This window comes from Micrasema longulum, unplaced genomic scaffold (genome assembly GCF_059751315.1).
Source record: "Micrasema longulum isolate JH-2025_06_02 unplaced genomic scaffold, ASM5975131v1 h1tg000663l, whole genome shotgun sequence".
NCBI classification, from domain to species: domain Eukaryota; kingdom Metazoa; phylum Arthropoda; class Insecta; order Trichoptera; family Brachycentridae; genus Micrasema; species Micrasema longulum.
In genome coordinates, this window is record NW_028277859.1 from 172,222 (window position 1) to 199,633 (window position 27,412).

General features: G+C 31.2%; 3 protein-coding genes across 5 annotated transcripts; 1 reads left to right on the forward strand and 2 right to left on the reverse strand.

Annotated features, from left to right (window-relative positions):
* Positions 1-1,641: 1,641 nt before the first annotated feature.
* Mul1 (Mitochondrial E3 ubiquitin protein ligase 1) lies at positions 1,642-8,766 on the reverse strand. Of its 3 annotated transcripts, none has more exons than XM_088229368.1 (5): positions 8,377-8,766; positions 6,206-6,521; positions 5,522-5,795; positions 2,576-2,786; positions 1,642-1,877 (listed from the first exon to the last, which is right to left on the reverse strand). In XM_088229368.1, exons 1-5 carry the CDS (start codon positions 8,491-8,493, stop codon positions 1,758-1,760), a joined length of 1,038 nt encoding a protein of 345 aa, XP_088085494.1. In that variant the 5' UTR covers positions 8,494-8,766; the 3' UTR covers positions 1,642-1,757. The 3 variants fall into 3 exon arrangements, with proteins under 3 accessions (XP_088085494.1, XP_088085495.1, XP_088085496.1); XM_088229369.1 differs by lacking the exon at positions 8,377-8,766 and adding an exon at positions 7,993-8,088; XM_088229370.1 differs by lacking the exon at positions 6,206-6,521 and having other exon boundaries at positions 8,377-8,694.
* Positions 8,767-9,644: 878 nt separating this feature from the next.
* rswl (tRNA methyltransferase roswell) lies at positions 9,645-16,909 on the forward strand. The gene is made up of 5 exons (XM_088229374.1): positions 9,645-10,215; positions 11,506-11,732; positions 13,492-13,661; positions 15,010-15,376; positions 16,300-16,909. The coding sequence occupies exons 1-5, from the start codon at positions 10,053-10,055 to the stop codon at positions 16,861-16,863; spliced, it is 1,491 nt and encodes a 496-aa protein (XP_088085500.1). The 5' UTR covers positions 9,645-10,052; the 3' UTR covers positions 16,864-16,909.
* Positions 16,910-17,660: 751 nt separating this feature from the next.
* pea (ATP-dependent RNA helicase pea) lies at positions 17,661-26,854 on the reverse strand. Its single transcript, XM_088229372.1, has 13 exons — positions 26,516-26,854; positions 25,517-26,439; positions 24,407-24,568; positions 23,688-23,792; positions 23,429-23,572; positions 22,547-23,059; positions 21,885-22,132; positions 21,121-21,787; positions 20,815-20,955; positions 19,758-19,910; positions 18,724-19,049; positions 18,214-18,393; positions 17,661-18,012 (listed from the first exon to the last, which is right to left on the reverse strand). Exons 1-13 carry the CDS (start codon positions 26,607-26,609, stop codon positions 17,790-17,792), a joined length of 3,879 nt encoding a protein of 1,292 aa, XP_088085498.1. The 5' UTR covers positions 26,610-26,854; the 3' UTR covers positions 17,661-17,789.
* Positions 26,855-27,412: the final 558 nt, after the last annotated feature.

The following is a 27,412-nucleotide window of genomic DNA, read 5'->3' on the forward strand; positions in this document are numbered from 1 at the left end:
TAAAAATATATTGGGACAAAATCTCATTGGTCAGTTGCGGCATTGCCAGAGCGCGGACAAGTTGTGTGCTGGAGCGTCAAAGCCGTTAAGGTAAATATGCCTGTTTTTGTTTGCGATTCTGGAAGGACAAAGTCACATTTTGTGAACTTATGCCTAAATTATGACAACATAATTTAAGGAACAAAGTCGTCTAAGCAGTTGTGCCTTTATATGTCCAATATTTAAAAAAGAAGTGTTTAAATATTGGACATACGAAAAAACCCTTCTTGTTTAAATATTGGACATACAAAGGGAGACTCTGTTCATTTCCGTTATTGAGGAGTGCGCCAAACGAGGTAAGAAAGCAGGACTTATATACCTACTGTCCAGCTGAATATATAACTCTCATCAGAAATGCAAAAAAACCCGGTAACAAATTCATAGTCAAAGAAATGAACTTCAATTCGTTCTACGATTTAAAGCTGTTATCTGATGAAGTCAACTGCAATGTAAGCAAAGATGTTGGAAAAATAATTTCAAACTATCCGAAGTCAAAGTCATAAGGTTCATAAAAAGTTCAGAGATATACCAATCCAGAAACAGCTATGAATCAGTCACCTGGACAGAGTCAGATGTCAAAATAGGCCGCACTGATAATGGAAAACAATTGAAAAACATCACATTGAATGTGTTGTACACTAAAAAGTTGCCGATCCCCAATCGGAAGAAGAAAGACATTCGTCAACTGATTGCTTCAGACATTGTTCCGAAATTCTATCAACAATTTTATAATGGCTTATTTTGATGATGTATTTCAAGGAAAAGTTTATTGCTCAGTTACGTATAGATTAAGGAATATGAAGCTTTTTTAAAAAGTTTTTTTTTATCTCACTTTTTTATCATTTTTTAATGCTGTTATGTTTTTCTAAAAAATTAATAGCACTAGAAATATTTATTTTTGTTTCTTACCGAAGAAAGAATTTTAAGTTTTTTGTTTTGTGCAGACGTGTTCTGCAAAATAACATCGATTGTTGTTTGTTAGATAAACTTTTAAATGGATATTGTTTTTGTTTCTTTATTCTATCTGATTTTTACATTATGTGATACATACTATTATAATTCCAAAGACAACACTGACTACTGACTGATTTAAGACAAAGATAGTATAAAAGCAACGGTTATTCAAATCGTCATTTTCTAGATTCTTTGTGTAATTAATTTTGCTAGTGATTTTTACTATTTCCTTCCCAAAAATATTATGAATAATAAGAAAATAAACATTTTTTGCAAAAAAGAATATTATTTATTTTTAATAAATCATCTAAAAATAATGTCTTACTAGGCTCATAATTCCAAAGTTATTAAAATTTTGGTGCAACAGGGGCATAAGTGCACATGAAAAATATTATTTCTTTAAATTAATGATAATAACAAAAATAAATTTATTCCAGTAAAGAAAACACGTAAATTCACAAAAGTGTAGGGCATATTTTAAGCAAAAAAAAACCAAACTGAAGACTTTAAGATCAATAAAGGCAGAAAAACACGATATGATTATACAAAAAGCTTAAAATGTCTCTAGTGAAAAATTTCAAAACATCCAATTGTGCCCTTGTCTCACCGAAGGTGCGATATGTACCCATGTAAAAAAAATATATAAAACAGAGTAGAAGCTTTTTATTTATCTAAATGACAAAACAATCAAACGATTGAAATTAGGTTCAGGGCAGTTTTATCTTTAAAAAATGTATTTGTAGCTTTTATGAAATTTGAATTAGTCACGTTATGAATGCCACTTCTTTAGATACTATTGTTGTTCTGCACACAGGACAAACATCATTTATATTTTGTGAGCAATCTTCACATAGTGCAACATGTCCACAAGGCAGAAGTATTATCTGAAAAAAAATTGAGAATGTGAGTAATTATTCTAAGCTGCGTTTTAAAAATTCGATTTTGAAAATGGGATAGAATTTCATACTTTTAAATTTATTATATTGGTAGTCAGGTAATAGAATTTTTAAATTGTGGATAATATTTTTTAAATGGACAAATTCTACAATTTATAGAACAAAATTTGTTTCAAGTATTTCAAAAACTATTTTTATAGAATACCAACCAACAAATTATTTTAGTGGCAGACTGTTATGAAAATAAATTATAGGTGAACAATGAAATGTTTTCAATATTAATATTAATATTAGGAGCTCCTGCAATGGTAGCCGAAACGTCGGATCAAATCCAACATACACGGTATCACCCAAAAAAGATACATAATATTGATAACAGTGACCGTGAAAACCTTCGCACCTATTTAATAAAATGTTTTGTTGGTAAAATAAATAATTAGATTTTCAGAATAATAAATCTTCAAAATGATTTCTCATTGAGATTAGGCAAATATATCAAATATTGACAAAACTTGTACATATAATGAAACCTTAGCAAACACAAAATAAATTAATTAAGTCATTTATATGTTTAAAAAGTGGTGTATGTGAATATATAAATATTTTTATATTTCTTTAGCTTATATTGTGATAACAGCAGATGGGAGGAGTAATTATTTTTATATATAAACACAAAATCTACATACCTCTTTTGGATTGTCTACACAAACTACACATAATTGATCTTCATGCAGCAACGTTGATTCCCGAACCTTGGCTCTTCTTTCTCTTCTTGAAATTGCTAGTCGTTCTTTTATTTTCTTCTCTTGTTGATATCTTTTCTTTCTTGACATATATCTCATTAGTATTCTTCCGGATAGTAAAATACCGATTGATCCAAACATTAAAACAAGCACTCTGAAAAACAAATGTTATCGTATATTTTTTACTATTCACTTAGAAGAAAATATAATGGAGCGGAAGTCGTCAGATAATTACTATTACCAGGACAGGATAATTAAATTTATGTGTAGACATTTTAGATTCTCGCTGGCAATGTCTTCGTGGGAATGACATCTTTTTTAATGCACATAAATATAGGGACTTTACATTACCCCTAGTAACAAAAACATCCTATATAAAATACAAATAATTTTGACAACTAAACAATATATTGCTTATGATTCAGTTGTGTTAAAAATTATACTATCATCATTTCTCTATCTGCATCCAGTGGTGTATAGCAAATGCAGCGTATCGCAATCAGTCTTACGCTTAACGTTCCAGTTCAGGAACAATGAAAGATTGCAGTGTAAAACCTCATGTTAAACCAATATTTTATATAATTCTTGCCAGGAATCAAATCTGGAATCTCAAGCTTAGTAAGCCTATGAGGCGGACTACTCTCTACTCAATTTCCTTTTTCAGGATTTTTACCAGAGAGTAACCATCGAGTCTAATACACTTAGAACTGTATTCGACTCGACATGCAGAACTATATTCTTCATCAGCTTAGACACAGGACGCATAATACGAAATTATTTATTAAAGCAAAATAAGTTTGAATTAGACATGTGAATGCTGGAAAAGAAGTTGAAGAATAATTAACTACTTGTGAAAACCTATAATTGGCTTAGTTGTTATTTATCTTGTTTTTCATATATTTATTTATTTAATAAACGCCCAGAGGGCTCTTACAATATACAGTTAAAAGTACATGAGTACACTGTCAACTTCAGACCGATCAATATGGTTAGAAATGCAAGCCTCTCACAGGACATTTATAAAAAAAATATTCAAGTTTCTGGTGCACGAAAATTACTGAACAGAGAAAGTCTCCAAAACCACTCTGGCGAAGCCTTCAATCTGTTTGTGGTGACTGTATAACAGACACCTAATACAGGCGCTACTGCTACTGATTTTGTAAACTTTTTTACAAATAAGGTCGACAAAATCAGACTGGCATCTAGTTCAGGGAAAAAAACGTTTTTTTTTAGCTAACGCCTCCCAAAAATTAAGTAAATTTGAACCAACATCTGTAAATGAGGTAAAAAAAGATTGTTGCGGTATTACCCAACAAACAATGTATACTAGATCCGATTCCAACATGGCTATTGAAAAAATGCATTAACGCATTAGCTCCATTTTTAACAGACTTATATAATACTTCCATGGAGCACATAATTGTTCCAAGAGACTTTTTAAAAATTTACAATTAGATGTGGAAGATCTTTCCAATTTTCGCCGTATTTCAAATCTTCCCATCGTATCAAAAATATTAGAAAAAATAGTTTCTCATAGTCTCGTTAATTATATCGAGCAGAATTCATTATTTTCGGTAAGGCAATCGGCATAACGACGTTTTCATTCTACGGAGACAGGAGTGATAAGAGTGCTGTCTGACATTATAACGGCGGTAGACGCTGGTAATCTGGTGTTGTTAGCACTTTTGGACATGAGTGCTGCATTTGATACTGTAGACCATAACATTTTGCTTGAACGTCTGGAAGAAACTTATGGTATCCGTGATCAGGCACATATGTGGTTCAGTTCATATCTTCATGAACGAGAAAATGGAGTTGTGTTCCAGGGTAATAGCTCATCCAACTTTAAGGTGTCTACTGGAGTACCCCAAGGATCAGTACTCGGACCACTCCTCTATTTCCTGTACACTAAAGATATGGAGAATATTATCAAAGAATGTGGATTGTGGTCTCACTGCTATGCGGATGATGCACAGATTTATTTTTATTGTTAACCGAGTGAGAGAAGTGTGCTTGTTAATTTGATTAATCGATGCATTGAGAAAATAGGAAACTGGATGGCTGAAAATAGACTAACACTTAACCCATCTAAAACGGAACAACTATGAATGGCTTCAGCCAGGTGACAGAATTTCATTCAGGATGCGGCACTACCTGATGTGGGGAGTACCGCTTTACCTACCATTAAACTACTGGGAGTCTTCCTTAATTCTGACCTTTCTCTTGACGCTCAAATTAGTAGAACGATAAGTTCATGCTTTTACCACCTGACAGATTAAATGCATACGCAAAAATTTGCCAGTTGAGCCGCCCGTCAATTAATAAATGCGTTTGTAGTGTCTAGAGTCGATTATTGTAATGGTATCTATGCAGGTCTACCAATGAATAAAATGACTCGCCTACAGTCTGTATTGAATGCCGCAGCGAGACTTATTTTTGGAATCTCTAAGTTCAGTCATATGACTCCATTACTTTGGGAATTACACTGGTTACATTTTTAGGATTTTTATTTTTTATTACCATATCTTAAAAAAAAAGTTTTTCTTACTGGGTTTATTGATTTATTTAAATGTTTTACAATATTTATGTGTATCATGTCGTCTTTATATATGTATATGTATGTGTTTTAAATTATGTTTTCTTACTAGTTATATGTAGGAATATGTATTTGAATGTACTAAACGCTATATTTTATTTTTTCCTTTTTATTTTTTACCTATGTACCGTACTTGTAAAAGCCTTCCTGGCATTTATGTGAATTAAATAAGTAAATATTAGTAACATTGTCTAAAACCAGCAAGTATGAACTTATAGATTTCTTTGACCGGAATTTATATATTCTATTATGTTTTGTACACATCAGAGATCGGAATAGATTATTGATCATACCGTAAAAAATTTCTTGATTCGCCAATCTTTTTCAAAAGATTACTTTTAGATGAAGTAGTCAAATAAAGGGGGAGTCCATTTCGAGGAGGTTGTAATTTTAATAATCCACCCTCATATCCGTTTAACTCTCCTACTGCTGTTACATACGTGCCATTTCTAAGCATTTCTTCTGTTGTCTGTACACCTCGTTGATGAAGTCCGGCAAAAAATCCCCAAATATAATCCATTACAGTTGGGGAAATTGGCTCAAATCGGTCAGAAGTAATCTCCATTTCTGAAACAATTTTTCATTTCTTAATGTTTTATTGAGTTTATGTAATCTGTATTGAACCCAACTATGGGGTTGGCAGGTGAATATTAGAATTACTTTTTCATAATATAATTAAATCATTGCTAAACTTATGAGATTAAAATAATAAGGAAAATCACAATGTCCACAAAACGTAATATTCAATTAAAAAAAACATTCTCCACATTATCACGAATATTGATGACTCGCAACCACTACTAACAATTTTATTTCTTTAAAATTATTAATGAAGTTAATATTATGGCTGTATTTTAATGCATAACATTTTAGTTTAATGGACAAAACAAAATATAAAGAAAACACACATTCCAACGTTTCCAAAATGTTACATAGAAAGTTAACGATGGCGAAGCTTAATTAGTCAAAATAAATACCTAATATTTTTGCTTCCAACGCATCAACTATTTCAATTTCAATAGCTTTTCCTGATAATACAAATGGCACGTAATTGTATAATTCTTGAAGCGTTCTCGATTGGTGAGACCAAAATCCTCCCGTGTTCCTGGCAATAACATGTTCTTGGACATGAATCTTCTGTATAACTCCAGAGATATCTTTATTTGTGGTACTGTTGATAGAATTACCCAATGGTTTTACTATACCACGCATTATGGCGTAGGGAATAGTATTATTGGAGTATTTATCTAGTTCCACTTTCAAATCTTTATTTATATCTAACGTCGGAGCTTTCTGAAAAAATATTTAAATTTTATATAGTCTTGGCTTCCTTATTTACTTACCTTATCTACTAATTTTGTTAGTTCAAAGTCATTAGTCCTCTATTTCTGCGGTTCCCATTTTTTTTTGCTATGGAACCCTTTTCGATTTACTTTTTTTTGGCAGAAACCATTCTCGACAATAAAAATGTAAATTGACAAAAAAGGATATTTTTAAGACCTTATTGTTTGCATGTTATAATGTTTGAATTGAAAAGAAATACTATATTTTGAATGAAAAATCTTTACTGCGCGTATATAATGTGAAGACCTGTTTTCTACAACAATACGCTTTAACTCTCAGAACCCCCGTGACCCTAAAAAGTGTTCCGCGGGGTTCCGTGGAACACTTTTTAGGAACCACTGGTCTATTTCACCACGATTTAATGCAATAAATACTTAGTCATTGAACTAATCTATTGGATTCCGTTGATGTTAAATACACGCTACTCATAGACAAGATAATGATTTTATTTTGTGCTATTTCTCAAACAGAGTATGATCAATATGTATCGTTTTATGGGTGATCCTGTGTGGGTCAGATTAATTTCGACATTAAGGCTACCATTACAAGAGCCATCTTCGGGGTAGACTATGTGACATAGTTTACTAAAGATGTTGTATGTATTGATAGAAGTGACTGAAAATCGACATACCTATTTAGAGTATGATCATTACAATTATATCCAGAATCTCCAGGAAGACATTAAATCTGTAAGGTATCGCGACTGCAGTATATCAAGCCAGAAGATTGGTAATGCAATGCAGTTGGAAAAACACAATTCGTATCTTAAATTCACTATGAAAATTTACAAAATTGTTTTTTACTGTTCCACTTTGGGTAGGGTATTTATTATTATATTTATTTTTTTTATTTATTTATTTATTTTGTTCATTAACGCCCAAAAGGCATTTACAAAAAATAAAAATGAATTACATGCTAACATACTAAATAATAAACAGAATATACAGAAAAAATATGTGAAACTAGTTAGAAAGAATATGATAAAAAGTTTTACAAAGTAAAAAAAAAAAAACAATAATAACAAAGGTATGCAAGAAAAAACAGTAAGCATATAAACAAAAAATGCAAAGATATAAGCTTATGAAATAAATTCTGTAAGGCAAACAATAAATAAAGTGTTACGGTAAGCAAGAAAGACATTTTTAAGTTAAATTTTAAACAAGCAAGCATATATTATCACGAAAAAATATGTATCTATGAAATGCGTATTTGCCAATACTACAGTGCAATTTGGTATAATGGTAAAAAATAAAAAACAAGTATAAGGTAATAAAAATAAACAAGTAAGTATTTTTTTTAATTTATGAAATTGAATTGTCAATAATGGTTTGACGAGCAGCTACAAATGAACTTGATATTGTGGACTTATAAGATGGTTAAGAATTGGACAGAATGTCTGCAGCCGTTCCATAAGTGTTACCTAGCCTATGCAGTCTTGGTATCAATGAATTGTTTTGTTGGTTGGAAGAAGTACTGGAGCAATGAAACAATAAAGTACTCCTAGTGTTGACTGCAGGTACTCTAAAATTAATCAATTCAAGTATTTTTGGTGCGTCAAAAAGAGAGTTTACAATTATATTATGTGATAAAGTTGAAAAACAGACATCTATTATTAATATAAATATTACATCAAAATGTCATTATTACTAAGTAGGTTATCTACGGGAATAACCTGAAAACTAATTTCATAATAAATTTTTAATCTTCAATAAAAGATTTAAATTTTCTGGAGAACTATTACAGAATAAATCGATTAACCGCTCCACGAAATAAACTGCTTATTCGTAATCATGTTTCTACTTACTTCAAGTGAAAATATTACATTATTATATTTTAAAAGCTGTCGAACACAGAATCCCAAAACTAGAGAGTCAACGCAAAGTGCTATGCTCTCGAAAATTACATGATTCATAATATCCATTTTTCCATTTATTTATTTAATTTAACACAACACGGTACTTTGAGTTGAAGTGTAGCCGAAGATTGGACATTATGCACAAATTGCATTAATTTAAAATTATATTTATAGCCTCATCTCGATTTTGACGTAATTGGCAATTTACAATCCTTTCTCATTTCAATTTTTACAAAGACAATCAGAATCAGAGATAATGTAGAACTCAGAGATAATGTAGAACTCAGAGATAATGTAGAACTATTAGTAGAACTCACGTTGAACAACAATGAAGACAATATGAAAAAAAAACAAAGATTTAACGTGTCTAGTAATGAGGATATAATCGCAATGAATAACTCTGTTATTCGGATTTTGTCCCTGTCTGGGCGGATAAATAGTACAGTTCTAAGTAAAGTTGAACCAAAATTCTTAACGAGTGTTTTAGACTCGATGGCTACTCCCAGGTACAAATCTTGAAAGAAGAACTCGAATGGAGATAAGTCCGCCTAGTAGGTTAGTGGTTGGTGCGTTCATCTATCATGCTCGAGGTCCCAGGTTAGATTCCTGGCAAGGTTGATATAAAATAAAGACACAAGCGGATAAAGGTGTTATGCAAAGCAGAAATGAACACTAGTATAATTATTGATAACAAAACACCCTAATTTACTGTTATTTGATGGTGTTTTTGGCTTTATGTGTGAAATGGCTGCACACAAAATCTTCCAAAACTCAACACAGTATTTTTAGTCCCATGGAGTTAAGTATTTTGTCTCAAATGATGTGTAATAAACTACCTCTTAGCAAATTTAAAATAAATAAAAGTTATCCATGTAAAAAAGTTCATTTTGTAAAACATTTCTAGCTTCAATATAATTACACTATTTTTTTTAGTTTTAATTATTTTAAAGAATCCTTTTGTAGAAACGTGATTTTGTTTGTGTAATAATTTTGCGAAACGATATAACTAAATTATGTTTACATAATGTTTCGTAAAGAGATATCGAAATAGGTTTTGAATTTTACAAATATTGCTTCAATTAATATGTTTTTAAATAGGTCTCAATAATCAAAATCTACCCCATAAACACATTAATTTTGAATAATCTAATTTAATCCCCCCGTGATAAAGTCCGTAGGGTCGACTGGGACATGTCTAAAATTCAAAAGATATCTTTGAATAACATTCCTGCTTTGACAATCTATGGTTGTTTTAATGACCAGTTTTATTTTTTAGTCGGTGGTTTTGACTCTATGTCTATAGTATCTGGTTTTGACTTTGACAGGAAACATTGAAACTTTAAATACGACATAACCTCAATGATTTTAGATCTGACTTTCTTGAAGAGTTTAGTTTTCGTTAAATAATTAACGTTTTGTGTTTGATGTATTCTTGAATATTGGTACATTATCTATAAAATCTTATTTCCCCATTCAAATTATTTTTCTTTTAAGTTGAATTGATTGATCGGTGATTTGATTCTGCTGCGGATATTTGGACAGTGTATTAAAGATCCAGAATATAAGAAAACATAAAGATAAATACAAATATAATATTCAAGTAGTCGAATTAATAAGTTTAAATAATGAATTATCTACGCATCAAATCAATTTTTAACTTGGGTTTTCTTGTTACATCGAATCACCGGCCTTTTAAAATGATTATCAGAAAAAAAAAATTTTTGGGTAGCTATTTCCAGATGAAAGCCTCTTATTGTATGCAGTCACCTATTCAGAATGATAATATTGGTAAGTGGTAAGTTTGTTTTTACACCAAGTGTCCAATTAGTGAAAGTAGCGGATTGTATACAATATAATATTATTGTTATTAAAATAAAAACAGTTTTAAAGTGAAATTTGTACTTGCAATTTACGATTTTACTTATAATTTTATTTAAGTATCTATTTATGAAATAGTAAATCACATCACTCAAGTCTAGGCACAACACGAACTTCTGAATTTCTGAACTTCTGAATACTTATAATGACAGATTATAGTACTCGTCGGATAATTGAGGGGGATGACTTTTTGGGCTCTGTTCATACATTCTCCTTCCGTCCTCATTAATCTGCATAACGTTTTTTTTTAGGAATAATTTGTTATTTTCTCTATGCGCGCAGCTGACTAAGTCTCCAGGACAAAAACTGCGGGTGGATTGTGGGCTTTTTGACCCCCTCAATGCATAAATTCCTGTTTTTGTTGTACAATTTTTGTTCAAATATATCAACCATGAATATAGTATAAACAAAAACAAAACTTGTTAATTATTGTTAACACTTATTTTGGATAATGAACAGCTACATTTAATTTAAGGGTGTTCTTTAAACCCTGTCACATCCGAAACCACAATGATCAGTATAGGTAAGAAGACATAATAGCATATTTAAAAAATATTTAGAACAAAGAAAATTTTTCAAAATAAAATATTTAAAAAAAACAAATGGTCGCTTACTTCTGCAGGGGAGAAGTGAGGGGAGAATGGCACAGTGTCAGACTCCCCCCTTCCCCCTCCTCGTTTCACCCCTGCAGAAGTAAGCAACCATTTGCTTTTTTTTAATGTTTTATTTTTTTAATTTTATTCATTCTAAAAAAATATTTTAATGTGCCAATATGTCGTCTTGCTCATACTGATCATTGTGGTTTCGGATGTGACAGGGTTTAAAGAACACTTGTATATATAAGAAACAAAACAAATAAGCCAATTACAGATTTTTGCAAGTAGCACCGCACCACAGACTCTTGAGAGAGATGTTTGAACATAACAGCAATAAGCAGTAAACTATATCCAAAAGACAAAAAAATAAAATATATTCAAATAGATCTATGTTTAATGATTTTGTAATTAATTAAAATTTAGTAGTTTCTTAGAATTTTAATAAACAGTTGTCCATTGTACAGTTCTTTGAAACCTATTTATGATTGAAATACTTTTAACTGTAAATTTTAGATTGCAATATTTCGTGGAAAGAAATTCAAAGTGTTAGAAACAAACATGCTCAGTCTAGTGATTTTTTTTTCAGTACTGTACTTTTTTTCAGATGAAATGGTCAAACAAGTTTGCAAAGGTGATTCAGAGTTAGAAAACAAATTAAGGATAATAATGCTGGAAATTGAAGTCATGAGGCAAGATGGAAGAAATGCTCCGGAAAATGAATATTTTAAATTACACCACTGGGAATACATACTTTCATTGCCATCTCGATCTTCTAGAATTAAATATCTGACTTATTTATGGAAACTGGAAAAGAAAGAAGACAATCACAAAGTGAGTCCTGCTTTAATCAACAGAATACCTGTATTTCTATTTTTTACTGATATAACTGCCGTGCAATCCTTAAACAGCCTTAACTCGAAAAATTCACTTTTGAGAAAAACGCAAAAAACTTTTCAAACAAGTAAATCACAGAATCATTGATAAAAACTTTAATTTTTTCAAATTTCATCATAAGGCTGTTTGTGACAATGATTAATTGTGAGAAAAAGTGTATCATAAAGTCATTAATTATTTTTTTTAAAATTAGCATCAGTTACTGCAGACAAAAAAATTGCCCTAAACTATTTAAAATCCAGTATTAAAACTTAATACTGCAAAAAAAGCTTCTTTTATAGACTTTTAGTAATTATTACAACATACATGCAGTATTTTGTAAGGTTTACTGCGTTTTAGTTGGTTTTTGGAGAAAACAAATAGCAATTTCTTATTTTGAGTGTAAGCAGTTTGAATTAAAACTCACATAATTCTTTTAAACAACCTAGTTTATTTGTCAAATTATAAAGCAATAAATAAAATAAAAACACGGGTTGTTTATTTTTGCAAATAAAAATATTCAACACAATTAAACTTAAAATGTTTTTTCAAAACCGCATTTTAGTTAGTATTTTAACCATTTATGGGCTAAAAATGTGATGTTTCTGCATTTAAATTTATTTTATTTAAATGGTATTTAATTTAAAACATTCCAGTTATCGTAGCGAAAACAATATTGGATTATTATTATAGCTAATTAAATGCTGATTACGAATCAATAAATAACTCAAAAATGACAAAATGGGCGTTGCAGCGGTTTAGGCTTAACATGAAGTATTTTTTTAACTCAATATTTTGAGTATGTCCAATAAGAGGTTGTAAGCCCTGAAATGTTATTCATCTCTGCTGTAATATTTATCGGTTTTGTATGTCATCCTGTATTTAACACAAAAAGTCTTAATGAAAAGCAATGGTATAGAAGGACAAATTGATTTAGGAGTTGTCAGTTTTGTAACATTTTATTTTACACTTTTTAGTAGCTGCAAATTGTAGAGCTCATGTCGACGAGCCCTATGTAAAGTACTCTAACTGTATTGTTGACGATCTGAAATTTTCATTTTTATGTTATATTCAAGGTAATTACTACAACTAGGTAGCTTTAAAATCTAATTTGTGAATTACCCACTAAAAACACATGTTTTTATCCTCCCCATAAATGCTACAAGTTAAACATGTGTTATTACATATATGTGTATAAAGACACATAATTTAAAGACGTTTACAATTCAGATATGAAGGTTAATTAATAAAATAATATCTTCTTCTTCGTTTAGATCGGTTGATCTGTTATTAGCTAGAGGGTGATTCCTGAGACGCTGAGTTCCAGCTGTCCTTCCATCTCTTTGGTGGTTTTCCAGGCAGACAGCGACAAGCTGGGATTCTGGAGCTGTCCATTCTATTGACGTGATCTCTCCAGAATCTTTTTCTTATTCTGCTCTACCGTAATATGTCTTGGATATCGCAAGTCCGTCTAATTTCTTGATTCCAGATTCTGTCCCTTAGGAGTTTTCCTGCTATTGCTCTTAGTACTTTCATCTCTGACGTTCTGAGCAGATTTTTTGTTGCACAAAATGTGATGAAAAAACCTTTTAAGCGCTCTCCTGTAAAGTATGTAATAGATTTGCAGATAGAGTACTTTACGTAACACATGTAAATATGCGTGTTATCATGATACTGCTTTTATAAATGGTGTAAATAATTATTTAATATATTTTAGATAAAGAAAGAAGAAGCCAATCAAAAATATCTTGCAATGAAAGCACAAAGAGAAATAGATGCCAAAGAAGTCAAAGAAAATAATGAAGATAATATTAAATACACTTTGTCAGATAACTCTATGTTTCTTAGAATTTATGAAACCTCAATGAATGCAGGATATAACCAGAGGTATTTATTTTATGGTATTTATATCATCGTGGTTTCGGATGTGACGGAGTTTAAAAAACACCTGTATATTATATTTTTAACATTATTTCTGACTTGTGAAAATACCCTATTTAGCCACTGAGGACGTATCATATATCAATTCATTTAGCAGATCACTATTTTTCATAGAAATAATCAATATATATAATATTAATGTATTCAGAGTCACTATTTTTCATATCAGAAATCAATAATCAAAGATATATTTTGGCATCTGTAACTATTTTCTGTTCGAATTTAGTTAGTTTTAGATTAAGTATTTCGGCGATTAGTAGTTATTCTTTTATCTTTGATTTTATAATCTTATAGTTTTCCTTGTTCGGTTATTTTGTGAATATCAATGTCTAAAGATGAAGTTGGTTTTGTTGGAAATAAAGAAAAAGAACCCTGTTGGTTGAAGGATCGAGCAACAAACATATGTATACATGCACATAAATAAATATGCTTGAGAAAAATATTTTTCATAATTTATGTAAATTTGTCAACAATCTGGAAAGTCATTCATAAGTCATTCAGGCGGCCTCCGTGGTGTAGTGGTCAAGACGCTTGACTCACAGACGGAAGGTTCCGGGTTCGATTCCCGGTGAGAACACAAAAATAAAATGTGATTTTTCTCAAGCCTGGGTGTTCTGTGATGTAATTCACCGCTGTAATTGGGCCTCCTGGCCTGTTGTGGTGCAAAAATAAAATATAATAAAAAAAAAATAAGTGTAGAAATATTTTTTTTCTCAAACAAATCTTGAGAATACCGAAACTAGAAATATACAATATTTGATTGGGCCTACTCCATACAGAGCGATTTGTAGATTTGCCGTGATTGTTATATTGTCAAAAAAAATCATAAATATGGCGAACAATGTGTATTACATTATAAAACACGTTAGGAATGTTTTTTTTTTTTAAATTGAACCTCTTTATATATTTTTTAAAGTATATTTCTTCTTTACTTAAGTTACTTACCCACATACAATTTTCATAAGATATTTTCGCACAGCTTGAAAATCAACAAGTTGTTAATCAGGAAAATCTAAGAGCAGTATCGAGTTTTGTGTTTTTATTTATTACAAAAGAAAAAAAAATGGATGATGGAAGCAGGTAGATTACACAAATGCAGTCTTACAGCCAAAATAATTCGTCCATGTCAAAAAATAAATAAATATAACTAAATGAGAAATCATAAATATCCTGTAAAATGTTTCCTTAACATAGAATATCCCAGTGATGACACATTAAAAAGTACTTAAACTGATTTTATAAACAAAACGTGTTTTACTTTTTAACAAATTATTTACTATATTTTTTTTAATAGGTTAATGAAGGCAATTCAGTTTGGTGAAAAACTCGTCGTTGACTGTTCATATGATAATTACATGACTGGATTGGAAGCAAGAAATGCAGCAAAACAATTGACTATCAGTTTTGCAGAAAATCGTTTACACAAGGATCCATTTGATTTACATTTTTGTAATTGCAATAAAGAATCCATAAATATAAAGCAGCTATATAGAAATATCCCAACACTATCTGAACCATGGTTTCCTTTGCATGTTCATACAGAAAGCTATTTGGATCTTTTTCCAAAGGAAAATCTCGTTTATTTGACTCCCCACTGTAGAAATGAACTTACTACCTTTGATCCTGATGCTATATATATTATTGGATGTATGGTAGACAAAGTGAGTATGCACAATGTAGTTTCTTATTTATTACTTTAAATATATTTAATGACATTTAAAAAAAAAAAAATGCTTGCGTATGTTTTACCCAAATATTTCAATGTTGGTGGCCATTTTCAACAAGTTGTAAATACACTCATAAAAATTGTGAATCAATCAAGTGGTAGAGCGGGGCTCGAACCTCAGATCTCCTGATCTGTGATCTGTGTCCAAAAAAAATTGGCTGTTAGTGCATTATCGGGAGGGAGTGTTTAGAGCTTAGAGTTAGTCTTGTTAAACCTATATTTTTCTTCATCTTTGAATAAAAACACAACAGTATAAAAAAATATTGCATGGTTATAAAGGGAATTAATTGAACGTAGTTATGCAGAAAGCAGCCAGCCATATAAAAATGAAACTGAGATAATAGCACTTTTGTCAAACGAGTGAATTATCAAATCTGAACAACAGTTGGAATGTTTTTGACTTAGGCAAACAATAAACAATGAATACATAAGTTTTTTTTTAATATTAAAAACAAGAATTTAATTATGTATTTGACCAGTTTTAATGATTTTTAAAAAACCATAAGATTTTTCTAGAGATGTGGGTGTTTTCTGAAAATTGAGAAATGCTTTTTTTGCGATTGACACCATTTTCAGAAGGTGAGTTTTTTGTACGAAAGCGGTCTGGCTGTTTTTAGCAGAACATAGAATTGACCTTCCTGCACCCGATAACATCTTTTTTTTTTTTTTCAAAATTGTGGACTGGCGGCTGCTTTCTACATAACTACGTTCAATTCTAGTTTATTTGTATAGAAATATTGTGGAAATCTAAATTTAAAAAATAAGATATAATTTTTATTTCATATTTAATACTGAAAAAAATTCCTTCGGTTTTCTGGGATTTAACTAAATATATTTAACTTATGTATACTTTTTCAGGTAAATAACGACCCTTTATCTTTAGCAAAGGCTAAAGAACAAAACATAAAAATGGCCAAATTTCCATTAGATCGATATTTACAGTGGGGTGCTGGTTCTGGAAAAAGTTTGACTATTAATCAAGTATTAAATATTATGCTCGATTTAAAACTAACTGGAGACTGGGACTATGCTCTGAGGCATGTCCCTCGACGAAAAATATTTAATGAAAATTATACAAATAAGTACTCCCAAGAACGAGTGTATAAGCCACTAAAATCAGAATACACTTCCATTAGCAATTATGATAATGGACATAAACCAAGAGAATTTGTATCTCCAAGTGGCAATTTTAGAAGGAATAATGAAATACACTCTCCAGTAAACCCAGACTTTACAAACAGCAAATATTTTAATCAAAAACAATCTAGAGAAAGGTATAGAAGAAGTGATACATACTCTAAGAATGACGAACACAGTGAAGAATCTTGTAATTACATTGAAAATGATAGAAGAGTTCCATCAGATTTTCAAAAAAGAAAAAAACTTGCTATAAACTCTTTATTTGATGATACTACTAAATGAACATATATATTAACTTTAAAAATACCCAATAAATCTTAATATTAAATACATTAGTGTTCTTCCTTAAAACCTGTGCAAGTTCTCAATATAAAGATAGGGATCAATTAAAAGAAGAAAAAAGTAAAGATTTTCAATAATCTTTAAGACAACATGCTTGTTTTTTTTTTAAACTCTGGATTTAACTAAAATGTTGACTAACTAGGTATTTCTATTGCATAGCTACATTATACCTACATATCAATATATATGGGAACATTTACTCTTTTAACTCTTTCCTCGTGTGAAAATTTTACATATTTTATTTATTAGTTTAAACACTCATTTTACATATTAGTTTAAACAATAATTTTGTTACTGACCATGAATATATAGACTCTATACTTGATGAATACTTCAGCTACTAACCTTTTTGATAATAAATTACTCACATATGCTGTGAGAACTGCGTAGTAGTGCTGTCATAGGCGCTCACTGATGTATGTGAGCACCGTGGTGAATGAGTTAAATTTTTTTTTTTACAGGATTGAATTCAAACTGTTTTTTAGCTTCAATTTTAATTTGACTTTAATTATTAAAAATCCCATTCCACATAAAATTATTTACATAGATGGCAGAAATCATCCTTCATGGGATAAATTGACAAACAAAAAAAAATTCTTTGAACATTTGAAAAACATTTGTAAATCATATTATTGGAAAGATTAATCATGATTTACTTCACAGTGAAAATGATTTGTACAAAAGGGCAACACCCACATTGATTAACTGTAGTAAAGAAAAAATAAAACATTGCCGGATTACTGTAGATATGTTTTTTTAATGATGGGAATAAGTCAAAATACCCACGGATATTTTATTTACACATTTTAATTCATCGTTATTTTAACATAATTATGAATACATAGAGGCATACAATTATGCATAATCTAATTTCTTCTTCTTCTGACTCTAGATATCCTCCAAGCATTCGGTTCTTCATATTTGTTGTAGAGAGGTTCCAGTCTTTGATTTTTCTTAAATTTGGAGAGTTTTGTGGGATCAGAAAACTTGAAAAATGCAGGAGCAAATTCTACCAACCATTTGGGGTCAATAGTCGTTACTTCACGCATATATTCCTTTGTGGTCTGAACTAATTCGTGATAAATCACCCTGGAAGCAATTTGCATTTATAGAATGGTCACAAATACTCCCATGCTGACCAAATATTATTACCGGAAAGTATTTCTATTTTAAATCATGTTATCATATCAACATATTATTAGTCATCCAATCAGGAAAACTGATAAAATGTTGGTACAGTTTATTATATTTTATAAAAAAAATTATGTTGAAAAATAACTTTAAAATTACCATTCGGGTTGTCTGTTAAAGAGAGCACTAGACGGATGGATGTAGACTACTTGACTATCCACAAGCGTTCTATAACCTTCTTGAGGATCTTTTTTGGCAGCATTTCGGAAGAATCCCGAACAGACAGTTTTTTGAACTCTAACAGTATTTTTTCCAGCTGAAACAACGTCCAGTTTATGCCTGAAAAAGGGAGAATGAACAACCGTAACATATAAATCAATTGAGAGCAGTACAACTTCTATCTAATATATTGTCAACGGCAATCCATCACCGCGTAACTCAAATTTGACCACTCTAAAGTGGATAGATTAAAACTTTGTTTGAATGTGTATTCAGTAAAATTATTGAATTTTTTTATTTTTTAACATTTAAATCTTTCTTTACAATTATTTATAACACTTTTTTTGTTTTTACTAGCAATGTTTGAATATATTTACCGCCAAATGAATTAGGCAGTGACATCACATACCCGTTGATGGATTGCCGTTGACAATATGCTAAAATATTTACCTATCCATTATACCGAGGAGTTGTTTTCTTACATCTTGAGCTCTTTTAAGTGTTCGGATTTGAACAAAGTTCTCATAACACCATGCATTTGAGAACTTGTTATTTCTCCAACTATTATAAACCGCTAAAAGAGTGAGATGATCTCCCTCTGCCTGATTAAATTTGGCTTTCTTTTGATCAGCGAGTGCCTGCTTATCTTTTGGTCTATAGAAAACATTTTGTACACTGAGCATGGACACCACAGTTAATATTTCGTCTGAACATTGTAAAGCAACAGACATGATGAGTATTTTTGAAAGATTTGGTTCCAGGGGAAATTCAGCCATCTGAAAAGTAAAAAAATAAAATAAATAATATTTAAGCTATCCAGAATATTTTCATTAGGGTATTAAAAAGCTCTAGAATAAAATTATACTTGGAAATTGTGAAAAGCAAAAAAACTGAAAATGTGATGAAATTGAGTATTTGATTATTCAATTTTAAAAAATGTTTTTAATGTATTGAATTAAAAATGGCAGTTTTAAAATATTTTGAAATAAGAGAATTAATTGAAAATTTTCATTGTTTTTTTCTTTTTCTTTATAGTTTAGAAATTATTGCTATGTTAGTTTGAACATACATTGGGTTTCAAAGAGTGTTTTTTTTTTATCAATATAAAAAATAGCAGTCTAGCAGCTAAAATCTATTTTATTCAATAAAAAATAACAATAATAATGAAAACATGTATAAAAAATACATCAATTTAAACATATCAGGTCACAGGCCAGTTGTCATTTGACCTTGAATAATAACAGGAGGAATCAGATGCTCTGATGAAAGTCGATCTGTATATAATATTCATTACAATATTTTTAGTAGTAACAAATAAAATATTTTATAACATTTTTTGCTCTCCCGACTTCTATTTGTCAAATGACTGTAAAGACAGTATGTTATATTTCCAGTGATAATTTGAATTATATATATATTTATGAAAGGCTAATTCTGCTTTTCAAAGAAGTGCCTATATACTAAGTCAATTTTTTTATACATACTCTTCTTCCTAACCGGGTCAGTAATCCTTCAGAGTCAAGAGCAGACAGAGAATGTAGTTGTTCCAGTGCCATGATAAGGGACTCCACGGGAGGGGCATCCATAAAGTCAAAATGCAAAAGGTCATTTATGCCCATTGTCTTTAACTGTAGGACCTGTACAAAATTATAATTTTGTCAATACAAGTATGTACATACAACTTATTGTAAAAAAATTGAGCATGTTTTTTTTTTACAAAGAAAAATATCAGCTTTACTAATTAGAAACTTAATGGAGGGAATTTGATAATCTGTTAGAAAGATTAGCAAAAAAAATGTGATCCCCAGTTATAAGAGAAAGAAAATAAAATCACAAGAAAAAACCATATTTCAGCAGCATTTCTGTCTTTCTTATTCAAAACAATGCGATTTTATTTTCTTTATTTTACTACATTTTTATATCATATACAGAAATAACTACTTTTGGGTATTTGAGTTTTTATGTTTTGTATTTATGGAGATACTGAAATACACCATAGAAAATACTGAATTTTTCTCATGCGGGAATGGCATTTAATTAGAAAAATGTTCATGCTAAGAATATATTGTAAATTTTATTTTACCTCATGGGGATAAGTGAGGGCATTGGAAGTAGAGATAGCAAACTCCTGTTTTGGTGTTATCGAGAAAAATAACAAAAGCTGCTACACTAATGCCAAAGAGAGTCTTTATGTTAGAAATGTTATTTTCACTGAACTTAAACTTTAAGATACTAATAAATTAGCTTTAATAGAAACACGTATTCAAAAAACTTTCTTCATATTTGTATGGCACGGCCATTTTGAAAATTTAAATCTCAAGCCTGTCATTGTTCGAATAAAATGGCTGATGTATTTAGCTATGTTTGCTTCCAAACATTTTTTATTTTCAAACCATCAGAAGTATGATTTTAAAATACATTTGCAACTCAACTCATGATTTTTATAAAAATAAAGTTGATAAACTACAAAATGACATCATAAGGATTGCTATCTTTGCTTCCAATGCCCTCAAGTAGAAAAAGGACAACAGTGATACATACTGTTGTGGCTAGATTAGTGCGTTGTATCTCAGGTACAGGCGTGGGTAACATTTCATCTCTGTATGCTCTTTCTGTGTAAAGTCGGTATGTTTTCCCAGGTCCTGTCCTGCCTGCTCTCCCGGCTCGCTGCTTGGCTGCAGCCTAAAGACAGAAATTATGTTAAATTGTTGTTTTCACAACCATAAGTTATCTATAGCCAATAGACTCAAACACAGAGAGTTGATTGGTCAAGATTGGTAAATTAATTCACCTTTGGATTATTTTAGATATCACAATAATACTTTTTTTTTCAATCTTGAACTTTACCTGAGATATTGGAGTGACAACTAAAGAATCCATTCCTGTTTTAGAATTGTAAACTTTCTGTTTCACAAATCCAGGATCCACAACATAGTAAATTCCATCTATTGTAAGAGATGTTTCTGCAATATTAGTGGCGATAACAACCTTTCGGCTTCCAGGAGGAGCTGGCTCGAATATTCGAGTTTGCATTTCAGAAGGTAATGCAGAATAAACTGGTAGGATTATAAGGTCAGGTACATCTGGACCTAATGATTTCATCCTCTCATATAAAATTTCACAGGCTGTGTCAATTTCTTCCTGTCCAGTAAGAAAGAGCAGTATGTCTCCTGGTGGTTCACGGAGATGAATTTGCATTACAGTAATTAAAGAAGCATCCAAATAATCTGTTTCCGGCTCCTTAGTATATAATACTTCAACGGGAAAAGTTCTTCCAGGAATGGTGAAAATTGGGGCTTCAAAGAAATATTGCGAAAATTTTACTGCATCTAGTGTGGCAGAAGTTACTATGAGCTTTAGTTCAGGTCTTCGTTGGACAGCTTGTTTTAGAAGCCCGAATAATACATCAGTATGGATTGTTCTCTCGTGAGCCTCATCTAACATAATAACTGAGTAACTTTTTAAATCTAAATCCATTAAACATTCTCTAAGTAACATACCGTCTGTCATGTACCTGAAATTATTATAAAATTAAAAAATAAATACTTTAATTTTTTTTTAAATATATTTTAGCTGTTAAATTTATTGAACATTAAAAAACGAAAGCTTACTTTATTACAGTTTCTGGACTTGTACAATCTTCAAACCGAATTGTATATCCTACTTCTTGCCCTAAACGACAGCCAAACTCTTCTGCTACACGTTTAGCTACTGACATGGCGGCAACTCTACGAGGTTGTGTACATCCCAACTTGCCTCTTGCAGTGAATCCAAATTCTGCCAAGTACTGCGTAATTTGAGTGGTTTTACCAGAACCAGTTTCTCCGATAACTATTAAAATTTGATTATCAGAAACAGCCTGAAAACATAACAATATGAAAACATTAAAAATAATTTTACTCTGTTTTGCTTGATAGCATGATGATTCATACCCCATTGTATGCACCTGCTGGTGAATAGGGCACTACATTGAAACATAAAATCCTGCATACCTCGAACTTTTCTTACATGAAGTAATGTGATTAGTCTTAGGTACCAGTCCAAGGACAGTGATCCTCCTATTTGAATTTGTATTATTCTTAACACAATATTTCATTACATATAAGAGATTTGAACAAATTGTCTTTTCTTATTCCAAGTTAGCATAAAAAATAAATTTAATCTGGCTTTTTTAAATGTGTCTTTAATTGAAATAATATTGAATATCTCATAGTGGAATGCAGCTAAATTGAATACATGATATATTTAATGGCATGTAAGATATCATTCATACCTTTGTTAGTTCATCTTTTAATTTGTAGATAGGAAGCGATTGCCTTTGTTCAAGTATTGTAAGGTTTGTTTTTTTTCCAAAGGAAGACTTTTTACCCCCAATTACGTGCTTTTTCCATTCTGGCAAATCTTGGGCAGACATTCCCAGTCCCCTCATATTAGCTGCCAGTGCACGGCCATCAGCCTCAGGTAGTGGATCTATCCAGTTTTTATTAAGCCCAGTGGGCAATGCCTCCATTTCCTGTTCCCGTTGTAGCATTTTTACTTCTCTTCTCTCTTTTGCGAGAGCAGATTGCATCATGGCAGCTTGAGCTAGAGAACCATCCGGATTTTTGACGATCCTTACAGGAGAGAGATCATGCAGAGCTCTACCATGTCCTTGTAAGAATGGTGGTTCGTCTTCTACTATTTCAATCTCAATATCAGCTTCTCCATCTTCGTCTTTTGGCAACAGACCAGTTTCTTCATCAAAATCGGGCAGTTCACTTTTATCCACAACACCTGAAGATATCATCTAATTTGAAAAGTGAAAAAATAGGATTATGGTCACAAATTTAGTGTAATTATAACTAAATATAAATAATGTAGCCATGTTTTAGTCGTGGTTGCTTTATTTGCGATAGAAAAACATAAAAGTTAGGGAAATTGGAAGTAAATATTTTTTTTACTATGATAAATTATGTATGTTAAAGCATCACCTGTACAAATTGTACATAGGTATGTGTAAAAAAATTACAAATAGGTATAAAAAACTAAACAATCATATATAAATGACTTGTTTTGTCTAAATCTTAATATCTTTCACTAACTCTGTCCTAAAAATACTAGTCTTTTTAGGCATTCAGTATAATGATATTTACATAATATAATGAACAATCTCTACCTGTTTGATTTCCCACCTTTCTGGACTTGATATACGAGTAACACGTTTTCGACTTGAATCATCGTCTGGATCGATAGCTGTCGGAAAGCCGTGCAGCACAGATGGCCCAGATGGACGATCTGGGTTACGACCGTCTTGTTCAGGCTAAAGCATGAAATTAATAAGAAACATTTCATACATAATATTTATTAGTTGATATACAAATGTAATATTTAGTAACTAAAGAAAATAAAATAATTGAATATCTAAAAAATAGTACCTGCAAATGTGCATGAGATGTTGGGTTCAAATCTTTCCCAGTTTCTTGACAAACATCTTTCATAGATAATGAAACCTTTTGTCCAGCAACTGATATAACTTTCACCTAAAAAATATGAAAAAATTAATCACAATATTCTGTAATGTGGTGACACTAAAATAAATTACAGCCAGATTTCCACATAAAGACAAGTCGATACTTAATCCATTTCTGATCAAGCATTTATATTCATTATATAGATTACACATTGACAGTTAATAATGAACTTAGATTAATTAAAAGCTGATCTATTGATTCAGCGGAAATTATTTTAGCAACGAACTTGTCAATGGTAGGTTACTGACTGAATTGTTTAAAATCTGATTTTCATATTATAGCATCAGTGTATTTTTTTAAAAATTATAATTGCTTAGTTTATTTATTAAAATTTATATATTTCAGTAATCAAAAGAAAAAAAAAATTAGGAAGACACTAAATGCATAATATGTACCTTATTTTATAGGTATCATTACCCATTGCATTCATATGCCCATATTCTTCATATATGCAACAATACAGTGTCAGTACAATGTCATTAGCCAACGATTTCAATACTATCATTAATTATTATATAATGCGCAGGTAAAATTAAAAAACATTGATTAATTTTGGATAGAAGCAGCACAGACAACGGAAGGTCTACTTGTCAGAAAATCAATATAAATTTTTGTTATATTACCTTGACTTTTTCTCCTCGACTAACAATATCCGATACATTGGTAACTCTTCCCTCTGATCTCAACTGTGATATATGCACAAGACCTTCCCAACGTTTTTTAACACCTTCAATTTGTACAAAACAACCAAATGGTACAATGTTTGCTACTTTGGCAGGATATATCTAAAAAATAAAGCATAAAATTCATCTTCTATTTATAATTTCAGAAACTCGTTTGGTTTACAAACAAATCTTCGCGCCGTTTCCCCGCAAGGGTAGGCAGAGGATATAATGCCATATTTCTCTGTCTTTGTATACAGATCTCGCTTCCTCTACATACATACATCTTCTCACGCACACGTGCCGATTATTCTGACTTTTGACATGTCCATCTTCAAGTATTTATTGGATTCGGTCATACCATGTCTTTCTCGGTCCACATTGATCTCTGCATCCATCAACATTCGCATTGTTGCTCGCTCTGCATGTCAAAACCAACTCAGAACTCCTTTTTTGATTCTGATTGCAGCCTTACATAGTGTACGGATCTTAATATTTGTGCACCTATTGCACATAGTTTTACCACTTCCTGTTTTCCTAATTCCGAACTTCGCTCCCATACACAAGGGTTGGCACCAGGACTCCATTGTGAATGGATAATTTCGCCTCATGTGACTAACATAAATTTGTCAAGGTTGATTTAAGTGCACCGTTTACTTTCTTAGTCATTTCATCCTTAGAAAATATACTTTCTAGATACACTTTCCAATTTCTCTATTTGTTCCAGTATAACCCCATTCACAGTGATCTCACATTTAGTCTACCATTTCTTTAAAAACCATCACATTCCATTTATCGACATTCATCAGAAAATCACTCCCATTGCATACATCTTAGAATTTTGTTACCAGGTCCTTTTGTTGCTAGCAAGAAACACGGCATCTACTGCATAGAAAGACAATTGACATTGTACATGTAATTAATTATTCTATGTATGTATACAAACAGTTATTTATTATACTCAAGTATAATACTAGCAAATGGTTAATTACTAATAATGTGTTTAAATAAATATGTAGGATGTTATTTAAACATCAATAATAAAAAAAACAAATTGTTAAAAATACATACTTTTCCCGGTTCAGGATCATCTCTTATATCCGAATTGTTTTGAGCTCTTTGATTAAACCTTTTAGGTGAATCATCAATTCTGTTTTTGCCTGAAAAATTGTCTTTTGTAGCTCTTTTATCATAGGACTTGGATCTAGACCTTCTGTCTCGAGATCTCCTGTCTCGTGAAGTTCTCGTGTCTCTTGATGTTCTCCTTTCTCGCGAAGTCTTCCTGTCTCTCGATAGTCTCCGATGTCTAGATCGAGACCTCGACTTCCTTCGTGTACGAGATCGCGACCGTGACCCTTTTCTATCTCTAGATTTAGATCTGCGCTTATCTTTGTACATTTTTTTACGGTCACGAGACGTGTCCTTATCTCTAGATCTGGAACGTCTCTTAAGATCTTGCCTGCGCCTCGGACTTCTACTCCGGCTTTTTCTATCCCTAGATACAGTTTTATTTTTATAATGATCGCCATCAGTTTTGGTTTCTGAAATGGGGAGTTTTACATCAACCCTTTCAGAACATATTTTTGATTTAATCAAAGTATTTTGACTTGTCGATGGTGCCAATGCTTCAAGTTCTGCCATAGCATCATCAACCACTTTATCACCTTTTTTTCCAGCTTCATTTTTAAAAACTTTAGAACTTGTTAACCTTTTATGTGTAGATTCATCTTCATCACTTGAATAATCTTCACTTAAAGGCATTGGTTTTTCGTTTGGGATTGCTAGTCCTGGAAATTTCGATGCTAACAAATCATTTGGGTTAAAATTTGTAATTTCACTTTCCTTGACAACATTTTTTGGCGGTCTCATGTGCTGAATAATTCTAAGCAAGTTTGCAATAAATGAATCAGAAAAATTTGCTCCATTTTCTATTAATACCTTTTTAAACGTTTCGAGAGTATTGTGATTCTCTGATAAATCTATTATGAACTCGGCTGAAATAAAATGATAAAAGTTAATCATGTTTTCTTGAAGAACTCTAAAAGAATACTACGAAAAATAAACGCTTACCCAAATCTTTATCATTGATGCCATGGTGATTATCCAGTTCTGTGCATATTTTTGAAACTAACGAAAGATGCTCTAAACGTAAAACTTCTTCCATTTTTAGGTTACGTATTTTGCTTCAGCAATTTTAAGTCAACGACAGAATTCAAAAATAGAAAGAAAAAAGTGCAAAGATATATACGATAATAATTATATAACCACCGGTAAGCTTTTAATTTAAAAAAAACATTAATCCAATGTCGTAATTACAATGATATCAACAAAATATAAAGCCAACTGAAGCAAAATTAGCAAACGGTATGACAGATTGACAGTAGCCCATAGACAAATAATATGAATTATGTAGAAGAGTAAGCATTTAGCATAGACTAAAGGTGAGCGTAATCGGCGTTGTTGTGTGAAATTACTATGCTGCATTTCGGTAGTCCAACTGAATACGCCGTAGATCGAGTTTAGTGGTGAAAAGGCCATAAAAAACGAAGAATGCGCCGTAGATCAGCGCTGCCACCGCTACCGATTTTCCGGTAGATCTACCGATTTAGGGGGTAATCTACCGATCTACTTAATTTGCTGGTAAATCTACCGATTTTAAAATATTTTGAACAATGCTTATTTTGTGTGATATTATAGCAGCCACCCCTACAGCCAACTATTTCGTAAAAAAAACTGTTTTTAGAGTAGTGCGATAAATCTGTATCTATTCAGCAGCAACAGTTTAATTAATTTTAGCGAAAATGTTACAGCTGGTAACTAATCTACCGATTTATTTATTTGAATATATCGATTTTGCTTGATGGAAGTTGGTAACTTTGCCGTAGATGCTGGGTAGAGTGCACTGTTGCCAAACGGTATCTGCAGCAGTTGAGCGTTGGGAGAAATTCTCTGCAGTAGTTGAGCGTC

What these genes read in the sequence shown, in the direction of transcription:
- Mul1 (XM_088229368.1), bottom strand. Translation starts at nt 8,493, where the DNA reads ATGGATATTATGAATCATGTAATTTTCGAGAGCATAGCACTTTGCGTT. An exon ending in GAATCAAGAAATTTTTTACG is followed by an intron (nt 2,787 to 5,521) that starts GTATGATCAATA and finishes TTTGTTTTTCAG; the next exon opens with AGTGCTTGTTTTAATGTTTG. An exon ending in GTGTAGACAATCCAAAAGAG is followed by an intron (nt 1,878 to 2,575) that starts GTATGTAGATTT and finishes ATTTTTTTTCAG; the next exon opens with ATAATACTTCTGCCTTGTGG.
- pea (XM_088229372.1), bottom strand. Translation starts at nt 26,609, where the DNA reads ATGGAAGAAGTTTTACGTTTAGAGCATCTTTCGTTAGTTTCAAAAATA. An exon ending in TTGTCACTCCAATATCTCAG is followed by an intron (nt 20,956 to 21,120) that starts GTAAAGTTCAAG and finishes TTCTGTCTTTAG; the next exon opens with GCTGCAGCCAAGCAGCGAGC. An exon ending in CTCCTCGGTATAATGGATAG is followed by an intron (nt 18,394 to 18,723) that starts GTAAATATTTTA and finishes TCCCTTTTTCAG; the next exon opens with GCATAAACTGGACGTTGTTT.
- rswl (XM_088229374.1), top strand. Translation starts at nt 10,053, where the DNA reads ATGAATTATCTACGCATCAAATCAATTTTTAACTTGGGTTTTCTTGTT. An exon ending in TATTCAGAATGATAATATTG is followed by an intron (nt 10,216 to 11,505) that starts GTAAGTGGTAAG and finishes ACTTTTTTTCAG; the next exon opens with ATGAAATGGTCAAACAAGTT. An exon ending in AGAAAGAAGACAATCACAAA is followed by an intron (nt 11,733 to 13,491) that starts GTGAGTCCTGCT and finishes AATATATTTTAG; the next exon opens with ATAAAGAAAGAAGAAGCCAA.